Consider the following 16760-nt stretch of genomic DNA (forward strand, 5'->3'; position numbering starts at 1 on the left):
GCTGACGTTGCCATTAATAAAGATAGCTAGCATTGATAAGCTGACGTTGCTATTAATAAAGATAGTTGGCTTAATGAGCTGACGTTGCTATTAATAAAGATAGCTAGCATTGATAAGCTGACGTTGCTATTAATAAAGATAGATAGCATTGATAAGCTGACATTGCCATTAATAAAGATAGTTGGCTTGATGAGCTGACGTTGCCATTAATAAAGATAGATAGCATTGATAAGCTGACGTTGCCATTAATAAAGATAGATAGCATTGATAAGCTGACGTTGCCATTAATAAAGATAGATAGCATTGATAAGCTGACGTTGCCATTAATAAAGATAGATAGCATTGATAAGCTGACGTTGCCATTAATAAAGATAGATAGCATTGATAAGCTGACATTGCCATTAATAAAGATAGTTGGCTTGATGAGCTGACGTTGTGTCACATCCTGACCAGTATAAAGGTTATTTGTTATTGTAGTTTGGTCAGGACGTGGCAGAGGGTATTTTGTTTATGTGGTTCGGGGTGGGGATTTATGTAGTAGGGTGTTTGATTTATTATTTCCGGGTTTTGGTCTATGTTCTATGTTTTGTATTTCTATGTTCTTTCTGGTTTGTTGTATTTCTATGTTTAGGTTGATGGGGGTTGGACTCTCAATTGGAGGCAGGTGCTTTCTCGTTGTCTCTGATTGAGAGTCCTATATATGGGTATGTGTTTGGTTAAGTGTTTGTGGGAGATTGTTTCTTGTTTTGCCTGTGTGAGCATGACAAGACTGTTTTGTTGTTCGTGCGTTCTTCGTTTTTGTTATTTTGGTGTTCTCTTTATGTTAAAATAAATAACAAGATGAGCATCCACATTCCTGCTGCGTTTTGGTCCTCTATCCCCGACGACAACCGTTACACGTTGCTATTAATAAAGATAGATAGCATTGATAAGTTGACATTGCCATTAATAAAGATAGATAGCATTGATAAGCTGACGTTGCCATTAATAAAGATAGATAGCATTGATAAGCTGACGTTGCCATTAATAAAGATAGATAGCATTGATAAGCTGACGTTGCCATTAATAAAGATAGATAGCATTGATAAGCTGACGTTGCCATTAATAAAGATAGATAGCATTGATAAGCTGACATTGCCATTAATAAAGATAGATAGCATTGATAAGCTGACGTTGCCATTAATAAAGATAGATAGCATTGATAAGCTGACGTTGCCATTAATAAAGATAGATAGCATTGATAAGCTGACGTTGCTATTAATAAAGATAGATAGCATTGATAAGCTGACGTTGCCATTAATAAAGATAGATAGCATTGATAAGCTGACGTTGCCATTAATAAAGATAAATAGCATTGATAAGCTGACATTGCCATTAATAAAGATAGTTGGCTTGATAAACTGATGTTGCCATTAATAAAGATAAATAGCTTGCTTAGCACTGACAATATGGTCACACTAGCTACATTATCCATATCGATAAGGTTGTAGTTGTAGTTATGACAGAACAACCATTCCTGGACCTGACTCAGAAGCGAACCACTGATGTACGGTACCAGAAAATATGTTCTATAGATTGTGTTTCCTCGTGTCTACACAAGGCTGACTGTCCAATGCCCATATATTGAGCATTCTTTTTGTAGCAAGTATTTTATATAATAGTTTACAATGAAATGAACAAATTGATGTGTCAATTGTTGTTTTATATGTCAGTTCATGAACCTGATGCCAAGGCATTGGGACATCCAAAACTGACCTGAATTGTATATGGCAATGCTGTCAAACCTTTTTATTTGAAGTGAAACTGATACATTTTTGATTAATACTAAACAGTTTAAGCCATTTTAAGCCAAGACAAATTGTCTCTTCCCATGGTATTTATAGTTTCTAAAAACATCTGTCAAGACGTAGAGCTTAAAGACTACATTTCCCATTATCCCATTTTGGTAATATGTAGTTCTGCATGTTCCAAAGCGTGTTCCAAAAGCAAGGAAACAATTATGCTTTGGTTTGCCATAACATTCCTCTCATTCTCATCCCCCTCAATCTCATTAAATAAACTACATTTCTCATCTCACATCAGTGCTTTGTAGGAGACCAGTTACAGAGCTGTTTTGCCGAGTCGATAGGGTGCTGAGCTCTTGTTGTGTCCGCGTGTCGTGTGCTGCTCTCACAGAGGGAAGGATGCAGTATTTGTGGATGAATACATTTCTCTTTGGGGAAAGTTAGATACTGTTTAAAATTCAAATAAGAGGCTGATGAGTGAAGTGGAGAGGAATGTAGAGTGGAGAGCAGCAGGAAGGCCAGGAGTCTAAGTCGCTGGGGAAAGTTAGCACGGTTATCTTGAAACTGGGAAGAATTAGATTATATTAAAACACAGACTGTCACAGGTCCGTGACTGTTTGTTTTTGACTCAATGAGTACCCTCAGAGCTAACTGTTGCATACTCTTAAATACTTGAATCAACTGTTACATGCTCTTTATCTTATCCTTCTCCCTAATCCCTCACATTTTAATTTCCACAATGAAATGTATTACATGATCCCCCTCTCTCCTCCCTCTCTTCCTCCCCATCCCCCTTTCCCATCTCTGTCCAGCCGTCCAGTGGAGAGAAGGACACGAGGGAGGGCTGGGTGAAGATTGACACCATAGCAGCAGATAAGAGTTTCACCAAGGTGGAGCCCAGCCTGCCTCACCAGTACCAACCAGACCGCTACCGTCGGGTCAACATCAAGACCCGCAGCTTCGCTCCGCTCACACGCAATGGGTACTGTACGAGAACGTTTGAAACAAATTCAGGAACATTTCCATATTCAAACCATGCTCATCACTTGTGACAAATAGTCCTTTGCCACTTTGTAGGCAACAGTGTATGGTAACTAACTCACCTAAACTATTGCTGTCACCTATCTAGTGGTCCTTCAAATAAAATTAAACTTTATTTGTCACATGCGCCGAATACAACAGGTGTAGACCTTACCGTGAAATGCTTACTTACAAGCCCTGAACCAACAGTGCAGTTCAAGCCTGATAATAAGTTAACATGTTATGACCCTTGAACCCTGTTTTAGATTCGTCCTGGCCATCGTCGACAGCGGCGCATGCGTCTCTCTCATGGGTGTGTCCATCTTCTACCGCCGCTGCCCAGCAACCAATCGCTATCTTGCTTCCTATCCGGCCACACCCTCAGGGGCGGAGCCTACCGCCTTGGTCCCTGTGACTGGGACTTGTGTTCCCCACAGCCAAGCACAGGGAGGCTCCGCCCCTCGCATGCACTGCAACGCAGAAGGTGACTGGATGGTGCCGGTGGGTGGGTGCATCTGTGAAGAGGGATATGAGCCCAATCAAAACGGATCTGCCTGCTTAGGTGAGTCCCAATGCAAACCTTATTATCAACAAGTCTGGTATACTTTTTGAAACTTAAAACACACACACACTAAAATGTCAAAGGACCAACAATATTTAACAATATCTAAAGTTTTAGCCTCCTGTCGCCCTTCCTGTCAGTTCTCCTGTCCCCCTTCCTGTCAGTTCTCCTGTCCCCCTTCCTGTCAGTTGTCCTGTTCACTCTCCTGTCAGTTGTCCTGACCCCTGTCATGTCAGTTCTCCTGTCCCCCCTCCTGTCAGTTCTCCTGTCTCCTGTCCTGTCAGTTCTCCTGTCCCCCTTCCTGTCAGTTCTCCTGTCCCCTGTCCTGTCTGTCCTGTCTGTTCTCCTGTCCCCTGTCCTGTCAGTTCTCCTGTCTCCTGTCCTGTCAGTTCTCCTGTCCCCCTCCTGTCAGTTATCCTGTCCCCCTCCTGTCAGTTCTCCTGTCCCCTGTCCTTTCAGTTCTCCTGCCTCCTGTCCTGTCAGTTCTCCTGTCCCCCTCATGTCAGTTCTCCTGTCCCCCTTCCTGTCAGTTTTCCTGTCCACTCTCCTGTCAGTTGTCCTGACCCCTGTCCTGTCAGTTCTCCTGTCCCCCTCCTGTCAGTTCTCCTGTCTCCTGTCCTGTCAGTTCTCCTGTCCCCCTTCCTGTCAGTTCTCCTGTCCCCTGTCCTGTCAGTTCTCCTGTGTCCTGTCCTGTCAGTTCTCCTGTCTCCTGTCCTGTCATTTCTCCTGTCCCCCTCCTGTCAGTTCTCCTGTCCCCCTCCTGTCAGTTCTCCTGTCTCCTGTCCTGTCAGTTCTCCTGTCCCCCCTCCTGTCAGTTCTCCTGTCTCCTGTCCTGTCAGTTCTCCTGTCCCCCTTCCTGTCAGTTCTCCTGTCCCCTGTCCTGTCAGTTCTCCTGTAAGGGACGGACAATGGCCATGTGCCTTTGTGTGTGTGTGCGTGTGTGTGTGTTGCGGGGGGGTTGATGATGGGCATAAGGTTTTATGAGACTGTGTCAGCAATAGCCTACATAAATGAAAAGGTGTTTATGTCTGGGAGCATAAGTAGGAGATGAGGGCTTTGTGTTGTGGTCTCTGTGTTGGGGGGTGTTTTAACTGAAGAAGCAGGAAGGGAGCAGAACTCAGGGGAATAAGAGACAGCTTGTCAGACCAAGAGCTCAACTACTGCTTCAACAAGCCCCACTTGACCCAGTGTGTTAGCGCAGAGGAGTAGAGGAACTCTCTCTCTCTCTCTCTCTCTCTCTCTCTCTCTCTCTCTCTCTCTCACACACACACTACAGGGACATGGACACTACACCACAGTCTGGGTCAGTGTGCACCCTGAAAAAGTAACGTTTTCTACCTTCACTGGACGGGGGTCAACGAGAAAGATATGTTTTGGAGAAATCTCAAGAAAGACACCATGGAATATTGAGAGAAGGAGGAGAGAAAGAGAGGTAGAGAGAGAGGGGAGGGGGAAAGAGAGGGGGGAGGTGAAGAGAGAGAGGGAGGGAGAGATGTGACACATTTAGGTCATAGTGATGTAATGGCCATTCGTCTGTGAACAAGTGACAGAAACCACAGCGGGAGAGAGGGAAAGAGAGAGGGGGAGATGGAGGGAGAGAGGGGATAAGTGGACACAAGTTAACGACTTAAGGAATTGAGCAAGCAGAAAGTCTGAGGAAAGTAAGGAGACAGAGAGAGGGGGAAGGGGTATTGACTGAGATGTGGACAGCGGGAGGCTGTGTGTGTGTGTGTGTGTGTGTGTGTGTGTGTGTGTGTGTGCGCGTGTGTGTGTGTGTGTGCGTGTTATCCCTGGACTGTTGACAGTTGAAAGTAAAGGTCCAGTAGTTCTCTGTGGGGCTATCAGTTACCCTCTCCTCCACAGGCCAGGGCTGGTCAGGGGCCTCCCAGTCCCAAGCTAGCTAACAGCTTCATTAATACTGCTGCTCTGAACCAAGTCAACTGTGAAATGTCTTCATGCTCTAATGGCTTACATCTGGGCTCTCCCCGCCACTCACACGGTTTGTCCCACTTTGATTGATATTTACTGAGAAATAACCACTCCAAGTCCACTCTGTGGGTCTGTGGCTTGGCCTCCCAGATGGGGCTAAACAGATCATAAGGAGTGGGAGCCCCAACAAACACAGGGTTTTTTGTGTTCTAATTATTCTGTGATTATGTTTAGTTGATCAGGTCATTGACTAATGATGTGGATGTGACGTCATGCCATTGTTGTCCCTGTTTGGTCGTTTGGATGAAAAAACTGATAGCTGAGACGGTTGCTGGGCTGTGGTCGCCGTGGTCGCTGAGGGTCTTTATTCTACATTGTCTCTGTGGCTCAGGTATAAATATCTGTGTAGACACCAACAACTCAGTTGTACAGCTCTAAGGGGGTTCCTGGCACATTCAAGATCGGAACTGATGAATGATATGTTCATTCAGCAAATGCTGTAATCCAAATGGACTTAATGTTAAGCTATTCATTAGTAGTGACCTGTGCTGGAATTAAACCCACAACCGCTTGGTGTTACAAGCACCATCCACGCTCTAACCAGCTCAGCCATCAGAACCACTAACTCCTCTCAGATCCTCTAGTGATGACAGGGAACAGAGCAGGAGACAAGCAGCACACTGTTCTCTCCTCAGCAGAAGACCTACACTAGATGTTTTCTCCATTGACATTCGCGTCGAGAGAGAGAGAGAGAGAGAGAGAGAAAGAGAGAGAGAGAGAGAGAGAGAGAGAGAGAGAGAGAGAGAGAGAGAGAGAGAGAGAGAGAGAGAGAGAGAGAGAGTGTGTGTGTGTATGTGTAGGCTCAGCAGAAGCACGACTGAGCATTAGACACAATTACACCCGTACACCCAGACATGAAACAGACATCATGGGGCTTTCTAAGGAGGTCCACATCAGTTTCATGTCACACAGTTCCTTTAACACTGATGATGTACAGTTGAAGTCGGAAGTTTACATACACTTAGGTTGGAGTCATTACAACTCATTTTTCAACCACTCCACAAATTTCTTGTTAACAAACTATAGTTTTGGCAAGTCGGTTAGGACATCTACTTTGTGCATGACACAAGTAATTTTTCCAACAATTGTTTACAGACAGATTATTTCACTTATAATTCACTGCATCACAATTCTAGTGGGTCAGAAGTTGACTGTGCCTTTAAACAGCTTGGAAAATTCCCGAAAATTATGTAATGGCTTTAAAAGCTTCTGATAGGCTAATTGACATCATTTGAGTCAATTTGTGACGATTGTCGTAATGAGGAGACCAAGGTGCAGCGTGGTGAGTGCTCATGTTCAAAATTTATTTTAACTCAGAACACTAAATCAAAACAATAAACAACAGAAAACGAACGTCACGTTCTGCAGGCTAACTAAGCTGTACAAAAACAAGATCCCACACTGAAGGAGGAAAAAAGGGCTGCCTAAGTATGATTCCCAATCAGAGACAACGATAAACAGCTGCCTATGATTAGGAACCATACTCGGCCAATCAAAGAAAAAGACAACATAGAAATATAACACATAGACTGCCCACCCCACACCCTGACCTAACAAAATAGAGAAATAAACCGTCTCTCTCAGGTCAGGGCGTGACAGTACCCCTATTCCCCCCCCCCCCCCCCAAGGTGCGGACTCCCGGCCGCAAACCTGAACCTATAGGGGAGGGTCTGGGTGGGCATCTACCCATGGTGGCGGTTCCGCTCCGACCGCTGATCCCTCTTCTTTTGTGCCACCGGACCGTGGATCGTCGGAGGAGGAACCGGACCATAGATCATCACCGGAGGCTCTGTGCTGCATGCCGCCGCTGGAGGCTCTGGGCTGCAGGCCGCCGCTGGAGGCTCTGGGCTGCAGGCCGCCGCTGGAGACTCTGGGCTGCAGACCGCCGCTGGAGGCTCTGGGCTGCAGACCGCCGCTGGAGGCTCTGGGCTGCAGACCGCCGCTGGAGGCTCTGGACTGCAGACCGCCACTGGAGGCTCTGGACTGCAGACCGCCGCTGAAGACTCTGGACTGCAGACCGCCGCTGAAGACTCTGGACTGCAGACCATCACTGAAGACTCTGGACTGGGGAACATCGCTGGAGGTTCCGGACTGTGAGCCGTCTCAGGAGGTTCCGGACTGTAGGCCGTCTAAGGAGGTTCTGGACTGGGGACCGTCGCTGCAAGCTCCATGCCATGGATCATCACTGCAGGCTCCGCGCCATGGATCACCAAAACCCGGTGCCTGACCAGTCCTACTCTCCCAACAGTAAGCATGGGGAGTTGGCTCAGGTCTCCACCCTGACTCTGCCAATCTCCCCTTGTGCCCCCCCCGCCCCCAAAAAAATAATTGGGGGGCGGCCTGTCATGCTTGCCTTGTCGTTGGCATAGTGCCTCGTAATATCGCCGCTCCTCTCTCGCTGCCTCAATCTCCTCCCTCGGACGGCGATACTCCCCAGCCTGACTCCAGGGTCCTTTGCCGTCCAGAATCTCCTCCCATGTCCACTGGTCCATGCCACGCTGCTTGGTCTTATTGTGGTGGGATCTTCTGTGAGTGTTTTGTGTTCGCCACAGTTGCGTCACGTTTCTTTCTGTTTACCTGTTTATTGTTTTGTTCAGTTTTTTCCAATAAAGAATGTGGAATTACCGGCACGCTGCGCCTTGGCTGATATTTGACAGGGAGTTTGAAGACAACGAACGTGACACAATTGGAGGTGTACCTGTGGATGTATTTCAAGGCCTACCTTCAAACTCGGTGCCTCTTTGCTTGACATCATGGGAAAATCAAAATAAATCAGCCAAGACCTCAGAAACAAAATTGTAGACCTCCACAAGTCTGGTTCATCCTTGGGAGCAATTTCCAAACGCCTGAAGGTACCATGTTCATCTGTACAAACAATAGTACGCAAGTATAAACACCATGGGACCACGCAGCCATCGTACCGTTCAGGAAGGAGACGTTCTGTCTCCTAGAGATGGAGGTACTTTGGTGCGAAAAGTAAAAATCAATGCCAGAACAATAGCAAAGGACCTTGTGAAAATGCTGGAGGAAATAGGTACAAAAGTATCTCTTTTGTACCTATTGGCACAGTAAAACGAGTCCTATATCCACAGTAAAACGAGTCCTATATCGACATAACCTGATAGGCCGCACAGCAAGGAAGAAGCCACTGCCCCAAAACTGCCATAAAAAAGCAAGACTACGGTTTGCAACTGCACATGGGGACAAAGATTGTACTTTTTGGAGAAATGTCCTCTGGTCTGGTGAAACCAAAATAGAACTGTTTGGCCATAATGACCATTGTTATGTTTGGAGGAAAAGGGGGAGGCTTGCAAGCCAAAGAACACCATCCCAACCGCGAAGAACGGGGGTTGCAGCATCATGTTGTGGGGGTACTTTGCTGCAGGAGGGACTGGTGCACTTCACAAAATGGATGACATAATGAGGATGGAAAATTATGTGGATATATTGAAGCAACATCTCAAGACATCAGTCAGGAAATTAAAGCTTGGTTGCAAATGGGTCTTCCAAATGGACAATGACCCCAAGCAAACTTCCAGAATTGTGGCAAAATGGCTTAAGGACAACAAAGTCAAGGTATTGGAGTGGCCATCACAAAACCCTGACCTCAATCCTATAGAAAATATGTGGCCAAAACTGAAAAAGCGTGTACGAGAAAGGAGGCCTACAAACCTGACTCAGTTACACCAGCTCTGTCAGGAGGAATGGGCCAAAATTCACCCAACTTATTGTGGGAAGCTTGTGGAAGGCTACCCGAAACATTTGACTCAATTTAACAATTTAAAGGCAATGCTACCAAATACTAATTGAGTGTATATAAACTTCTGACCCACTGGGAATGTGATGAAATAAATCAAAATTGAAATAAATAATTCTCTCTACTATTATTCTGACATTTCACATTCTTAAAATAAATTGGTGATCCTAACTGAGAGAGGGAATTTTTACTAGGATTAAATACCAGGATTTGTGAAAAACGGAGTTTAAATGTATTTGGCTAAGGTGTATGTAAACTTCCGACTTCAACTGTATATACACTGCTCAAAAAAATAAAGGGAACACTTAAACAACACAATGTAACTCCAAGTCAATCACACTTCTGTGAAATCAAACTGTCCACTTAGGAAGCAACACTGATTGACAATACATTTCACATGCTGTTGTGCAAATGGAATAGACAACAGGTGGAAATTATAGGCAATTAGCAAGACACCCCCAATAAAGGAGTGGTTCTGCAGATGGTAACCACAGACCACTTCTCAGTTCCTATGCTTCCTGGCTGATATTTTGGTCACTTTTGAATGCTGGCGGTGCTTTCACTCTAGAGTAGCATGAGACGGAGTCTACAACCCACACAAGTGGCTCAGGTAGTGCAGCTCATCCAGGATGGCACATCAATGCGAGCTGTGGCAAGAAGGTTTGCTGTGTCTGTCAGCGTAGTGTCCAGAGCATGGAGGCGCTACCAGGAGACAGGCCAGTACATCAGGAGATGTGGAGGAGGCCGTAGGAGGGCAACAACCCAGCAGCAGGACCGCTACCTCCGCCTTTGTGCAAGGAGGAGCACTGCCAGAGCCCTGCAAAATGACCTCCAGCAGGCCACAAATGTGCATGTGTCTGCTCAAACGGTCAGAAACAGACTCCATGAGGGTGGTATGAGGGCCCGACGTCCACAGGTGGGGGTTGTGCTTACAGCCCAACACCATGCAGGACGTTTGGCATTTGCCAGAGAACACCAAGATTGGCAAATTCGCCACTGGCGCCCTGTGCTCTTCGCAGATGAAAGCAGGTTCACACTGAGCACATGCGACAGACGTGACAGAGTCTGGAGACGCTGTGGAGAACGTTCTGCTGCCTGCAACATCCTCCAGCATGACCGGTTTGGCGGTGGGTCAGTCATGGTGTGGGGTGGCATTTCTTTGGGGGGCCGCACAGTCCTCCATCTGCTCGCCAGAGGTAGCCTGACTGCCATTAGGTACCGAGATGAGATCCTCAGACCCCTTGTGAGACCATATGCTGGTGCGGTTGGCCCTGGGTTCCTCCTAATGCAAGACAATGCTAGACCCCATGTGGCTGGAGTGTGTCAGCAGTTCCTGCAAGAGGAAGGCATTGATGCTATGGACTGGCCCGCCCGTTCCCCAGACCTGAATCCAATTGAGCACATCTGGGACATCATGTCTCGCTCCATCCACCAACGCCACGTTGCACCACAGACTGTCCAGGAGTTGGCAGATGCTTTAGTCCAGGTCTGGGAGGAGATCCCTCAGGAGACCATCCGCCACCTCATCAGGAGCATGCCCAGGCGTTGTAGGGAGGTCATACAGGCACGTGGAGGCCACACACACTACTGAGCCTCATTTTGACTTGTTTTAAGGACATTACATCAAAGTTGGATCAGCCTGTAATGTGGTTTTCCACTTTCATTTTGAGTGTGACTCCAAATCCAGACCTCCATGGGTTGATAAATTGGATTTCCATTGATTATTTTTGTCTGATTTTGTTGTCAACACATTCAACTATGTAAAGAAAAAAGTATTTAATAAGATTATTTCTTTCATTCAGATCTAGGATGTGTTGTTTAAGTGTTCCCTTTATTTTTTTGAGCAGTATATATTCCTTAAGACAGTTCCCTTAACAATGATGATCTATATTCCTTAAGACAGTTCCCTTAACACTGATGAAATATGTTCCTCAACACTAAACTTTCTTAGGAACATGTATTTATCTTTAGTACCTCTCCAGGACTGTGGTTGTTCTGGTGAATGTAATTTGCCCAGGACTACGGATGAATTTATGTCAGTGTTTTTTGAGATGTAAATTATTGTGCAATGTCCCTGTTAACTAAAATATGTAAATATTAATTCACATGTGTCTAATATTTAGAGCTCGCAAAGGGGTACCATTGAATATATTTGAATGTGTATGGGGCTGTCCTGATCTAATTCAAACCCTGGGGCAAGATATTGTGGGAATTTTAAACACGGTGAGAGAGTGCCCTAGTGCGGACTATTGGATAGGAGTGTACTATGGATAGTAGAATATTGGATTTGCTTGACACTTTATGCAAGGAGAATGTCCATAGATTTATGTAATGATCTGGGATGTATTCACCATGGGACCATGTGACTCTCCAGGGATTCTGGATCAGCTGCTAGTACTATTAGGAGTGACTCATCATATGGCTTTTGTACCATTGGTTTGTGTCATATACGTACACTTATATGTTGGTATACTGTCTGATTGGTGTGTTACATTGCTTGCTCAACTGGTTTAAAACCAATTGCTATTGAGTGTCATGTGAGTGCTAAGAACCGGATGTTTCATTTCATTTGGCTTAGGACCTTTTTTCTAAGAGTGTATACTATCAAGAACCTAAAAGGGTTCTGTCACGTCCTGACCATTGTAAGAGGTAATTTGCCATAGTGGAGTGGTCAGGGCGTGACAGGTGGTTGTTTTGGGTGGTTTTGGGGTTTTCTGTTTCTAGGTGGGATCGTGCTAGAATTCTATTTCTATGTTTCGTTTTCCATGTTTTCCGGGTATGGTTTCCAATCAGAGGCAGGTGTCTTTCGTTGTCTCTGATTGGAAGCCATACTTAGGCAGCCTGTTTTCCTTTGGGGTTTGTGGGTAGTTGTTTCCGTTTAGTCTAGTGTACCTGACGGGACTGTTGTTGGTTGTTTGTTGTTTTGTTGTTAAAGTGTATTCATTAAAGACAAAGAATGAGCACTATGCACGCTGCGCCTTGGTCTTCATTCAACGACAGCTATGACAGAACTACCCACCGTAAAAGGACAAAGTAGCGTGAGAGAAGGTACCTGGAGTCGTGGACGTGGGAAGAAATCCTCGATGGGAAGGGACCCTGGAACCAGGCTGGGGAGTATCGTCGCCCGAAGGAGGAATTAGAGGAAGCCAAGAGGGAGCGACGATATTATGAGGCGCTGTATCCTCCAGGAGGCAAGGCGGAGAGGCAGCCCCCCCCCCCCCAAAAAAAATGTTTGGGGTTTGTCAAGGTCAAGAGGGAGCCCTGACCTAACTTCCCGGGCGTATCGGAGAGAGCCATGGAGTAAACCGGAGCCAGTCAGGGAGTCAAGTGCGGAGCTCGACGCTAGATTCCGGAGAGAGGTACTGGCGGAAATGGCACTGCGGAGCGGGCGTGCAGAGGGGCGAGCAATGCAGTATGGTGTGATGTGCACTATGTCGCCCATACGCACTCACAGTCCGGTGCGGTCGGTACAAGCTCCTCAACGTTGCCGTGCGAGAGTTGGCCGGCAGCCAGGAAGAAGTGCGCCGGCTCAACGTATCTGGTCTCCAGTGCGGCTCTTCGGCCCAGGATATCCTACGCCTGCTCCACGCACGGTACCCCGCATTCCCCAGCACAGCCCAGTTCGTCCTGTGCCAGCGCTCCGCCCTTGCCGGGCTAGACCCAGCATCGAGCCAAGACGGGTTGTGAGCCGCCATAGACGTTGGCCACCCTCCCTTCCCTCCCTTTGTGTTTGGGGTTGTTTTTGTTGGTTTGGTTAGGTTAGGGGTGCAGTCAGAGTCTGCACCTTTGGGGGGGTACTGTCACGTTCTGACCATTGTAAGAGGTCATTTGCCATAGTGGAGTTGTCAGGGCGTGACAGGTGGTTGTTTTGGGTGGTTTTTGGGTTTTCTGTTTCTAGCTGGGATCGTGCTAGAATTCTATTTCTATGTTTCGTGTTCCATGTTTTGGCCGGGTATGGTTTCCAATCAGAGGCAGGTGTCTTTCGTTGTCTCTGATTGGAAGCCATACTTAGGCAGCCTGTTTTCCTTTGGGGTTTGTGGGTAGTTGTTTCCGTTTATTCTAGTGTACCTGACGGGACTGTTGTTGGTTGTTTGTTGTTTTGTTGTTAAAGTGTATTCATTAAAGACAAAGAATGAGCACTATGCACGCTGCGCCTTGGTCTCCATTCAACGACCCCTATGACAGGTTCTTTCGCTCTCCCTTTGAACAATCATTTTTGGTTCCAGATAGAACCCTTTTGTTTCCAGGTAGAACTCTTTCTGGTTCCATGTAAAACCTTTTCCACGGAGGGTTCTACCTGGAACCAAAAAGGGTTCTCCTATGGGTACTGTCACGGGTGTCGTAGGGTTGAGACCAAAACACAGCGGGTATATGTACACTCATCTTCTTTTATTAGGACAAAGAAGGGAAACCAAAACAAAACACGTATACAAAAAACACAACGACGATAGACAGTCCTGTAAGGCATAACGCTAAACACGGAAATAACCTCCCACAAAGTGACAGGTGAAAACAGGCTCCCTAAGTATGACTCTCAATCAGCAACAACGATGTACAGCTGTTCCTGATTGAGAGTCATACCAGGCCAACACAGAAATACAAAACTAGAACAGCCCCTTAGAAATACAAACACAAGAACATACCCAACACCCCGGAACACATAAATCAAATACCCCTCTACAATACACACACACCCCGAACCACCTAAATCAACTACCCCCTCTACATCGACACTTACACCAATAAACCCCAGAAACACTCTACACAAAATATCCCTCTATCTAAACACATACACAAAACCATGAAAACAAATACCCTCTGCCACGTCCTGACCAAACTACAATAACAAATAGACCCCTTTACTGGTCAAGACGTGTCAGGGTACAGCCGAAGAACCCTTTTGGAACCTTTTTTCTAAGAGAGTACCTTAGCTGTTTGATCTGTATTATGTTATATATATATATATATATATATATATATATATATATATATATATATATATATATATATATATTTGAATTGAACCTTTATTTAACTAGTCAAGTCAGTTAAAAATACCTTCTTATTTACAATGACGACCTACCCCGGCCAAACCCGGACGACGCTGGGCCAATTGTGTGCCGCCCTACAGGACTCCCAATCACAGCCAGTTGAGAATCAGCCTGGAATCGAACCAGTGTCTGTAAATGACGCCTCTAGCACTGAGATGCAGTGCCTTGGACCGCTACTCGGGAGCCCAATATGTCTAGGAAATATCTTTCTCCAGGTCATGTAACCCCATGTTGATATTATGACAGCTATCTGATATGAACTAGATAGTGTTAAATGTTCAGACCTGTTTTTCTGAGAGGAACAATCCATTAAGGCATGAGTGTAACCAGGGCAGGGCTTAAAGGGATATGGAGCAGATTAGAACATGTTATTACCATTCAATATGCATTTACTGGACAAATGTCACTAACTATAGAATGCCACAGACATACAGTGGAGAGATGGAGAGAGAGACGGAGGAGAGGATAGAGATAGACAGACGGGAGAGATGGAGGAGAGGATAGAGAGACAGAAGGGAGAGAGGGAGGAGAGGATAGAGACAGACAGACGAGAGAGCGGGAGGAGAGGATAGAGAGAGACAGACGTGAGAGAGGGAGGAGAGGCTAGAGAGACAGAAGGGAGAGAGGGAGGAGAGGATAGACAGAGACAGAAGGGAGAGAGGGAGGAGAGGATAGAGAGAGACAGATGGGAGAGAGGGAGGATAGGATAGAGAGAGACAGAAGGGAGAGAGGGAGGAGAGGATAGAGTGACAGAAGGGAGAGAGGGAGGAGAGGATAGAGAGAGACAGAAGGGAGAGAGGGAGGAGAGGATAGAGAGAGAGAGGGAGGAGAGGATAGAGAGAGACAGAAGGGAGAGAGGGAGGAGAGGATAGAGAGAGACAGAAGGGAGAGAGGGAGGAGAGGAAAGAGAGAGACAGACAGGAGAGAGGGAGGAGAGGATAGAGAGAGACAGACAGGAGAGAGGGAGGAGAGGATAGAGAGAGACAGAAGGGAGAGAGGGAGGAGAGGATAGAGTGACAGAATGGAGAGAGTGAGGAGAGGATAGAGAGAGACAGAAGGGAGAGAGGGAGGAGAGGATAGAGTGACAGAATGGAGAGAGGGAGGAGAGGATAGAGAGAGACAGATGGGAGAGAGGGAGGAGAGGATAGAGAGAGACAGACGGGAGAGAGGGAGGAGAGGAAAGAAAGACACAGAAGGGGGAGAGGGAGGAGAGGATATAGAGACAGAAGGGAGAGAGGGAGAGGATAGAGAGAGACAGATGGGAGAGAGGGAGGAGAGGATAGAGAGAGACAGGCAGGAGAGAGGGAGGAGAGGATAGAGAGAGACAGACAGACGAGAGAGGGAGGAAGGGATAGAGAGAGACAGGCTGGAGAGAGGGAGGAGAGGATAGAGAGAGACAGACGGGAAAGAGGGAGAAGAGGATAGAGAGAGACAGACGGGAGAGAGGGAGGAGAGGATGGAGAGAGACAGAAGAGAGAAAGGGAGGAGAGGATAGAGAGAGATAGAAGGGAGAAGGGAGGAGAGGAAGGATAGGATAGAGAGACAGAAGGGAGAGAGGGAGGAGAGGATGGAGAGAGAGGGAGGGAGAGAGGGAGAAGAGGATAGAGAGAGACAGACGGGAGAGAGGGAGGAGAGGATGGAGAGAGAGGGAGGGAGAGGATAGAGAGAGACAGACAGGAGAGAGGGAGGAGAGGATAGAGAGAGACAGGCGGGAGAGAGGGAGGAGAGGCTAGAGAGACAGACGGGAGAGAGGGAGGAGAGGATGGATAGAGAAGGGAGAGAGGGAGGAGAGGATAGAGACAGAAGGGAGAGAGGGAGGAGAGGATAGAGATAGACAGACGAGAGAGAGAGAGAGAGAGAGAGAGAGAGAGAGGAGAGGATAGAGAGACAGAAGGGAACAAGGTATTTGCTCATGGAACCATGTGTATTCATGTCTCCTGTGTGTGGTTGCATCTGCGCTAGGACAAGTCTGTGTGTGCGTGTGTGTGTCAGATTAGAATGCTGGGAGCAAAAGAGAGAATGAGGACATAAGAGAGAGATAGTGGGAGAGAGGGCAGAGAGAGAGAGATGGAGAAATTGGGTCAGTGATCTAAATACCAAGTACCATGTCAACGGCATTTCATTGCCATCCATCCATCCATCCATCCTTCTCTCTCTCTCTCTCTCTCTCTCTCTCTCTCTCTCCCTTTGTTTATGCCTATTATTCTCTTTTGGTTCTTTTCGTCTTTCTCTCTCTTCCATTGTGTCCCTCTCTTTTTCTCTGCTACCATTTCAGTCCCATCCCCCTTTCCTTTCTACATCCCTCTAGTCTCTCTCTCTCTCTCTCTCTCTCTCTCTCTTTCTCCCTCTCTCTTTCTCTCTCTCTCTCTCTCTCTCTTCTCTCTCTCTCTCTCTTTCTCTCTCTCTCTCTCTCTCTCTCTCTCTCTCTCTCTTTCTCCCTCTCTCTTTCTCTCTCTCTCTCTCTCTCTCTCTCTCTCTCTCTCTCTCTCTCTCTCTCTCTCTCCCTCTCCCACCCCCACTCCCACCCTCTCTCCCTCCCTGTTCCTCACCCTCCCTCTCTCTCCCTCCCTGTTTTTCACCCTTCCTCTCCCACCCCC

At 46.7% G+C, this 16760-nt stretch overlaps 1 protein-coding gene across 3 annotated transcripts in view; it reads left to right on the plus strand.

Moving 5' to 3' along the window:
* Positions 1 to 16760, plus strand: part of ephb6 (eph receptor B6) — a 73252-nt gene that overhangs the window by 32273 nt on the left and 24219 nt on the right. For all 3 annotated transcript variants that reach the window (XM_014154314.3, XM_014154323.3, XM_045700017.2), the window contains 2 exons: positions 2597 to 2766; positions 3071 to 3366. In XM_014154314.3, the coding sequence (XP_014009789.2) occupies positions 2597 to 2766; positions 3071 to 3366 (466 nt within the window). The remainder of the gene's footprint in view (positions 1 to 2596; positions 2767 to 3070; positions 3367 to 16760) is intronic.

The sequence above is a fragment of the Salmo salar genome, chromosome 02, assembly GCF_965601325.2.
Source record: "Salmo salar chromosome 02, fSalSal1, whole genome shotgun sequence".
Classification (NCBI taxonomy): domain Eukaryota; kingdom Metazoa; phylum Chordata; class Actinopteri; order Salmoniformes; family Salmonidae; genus Salmo; species Salmo salar.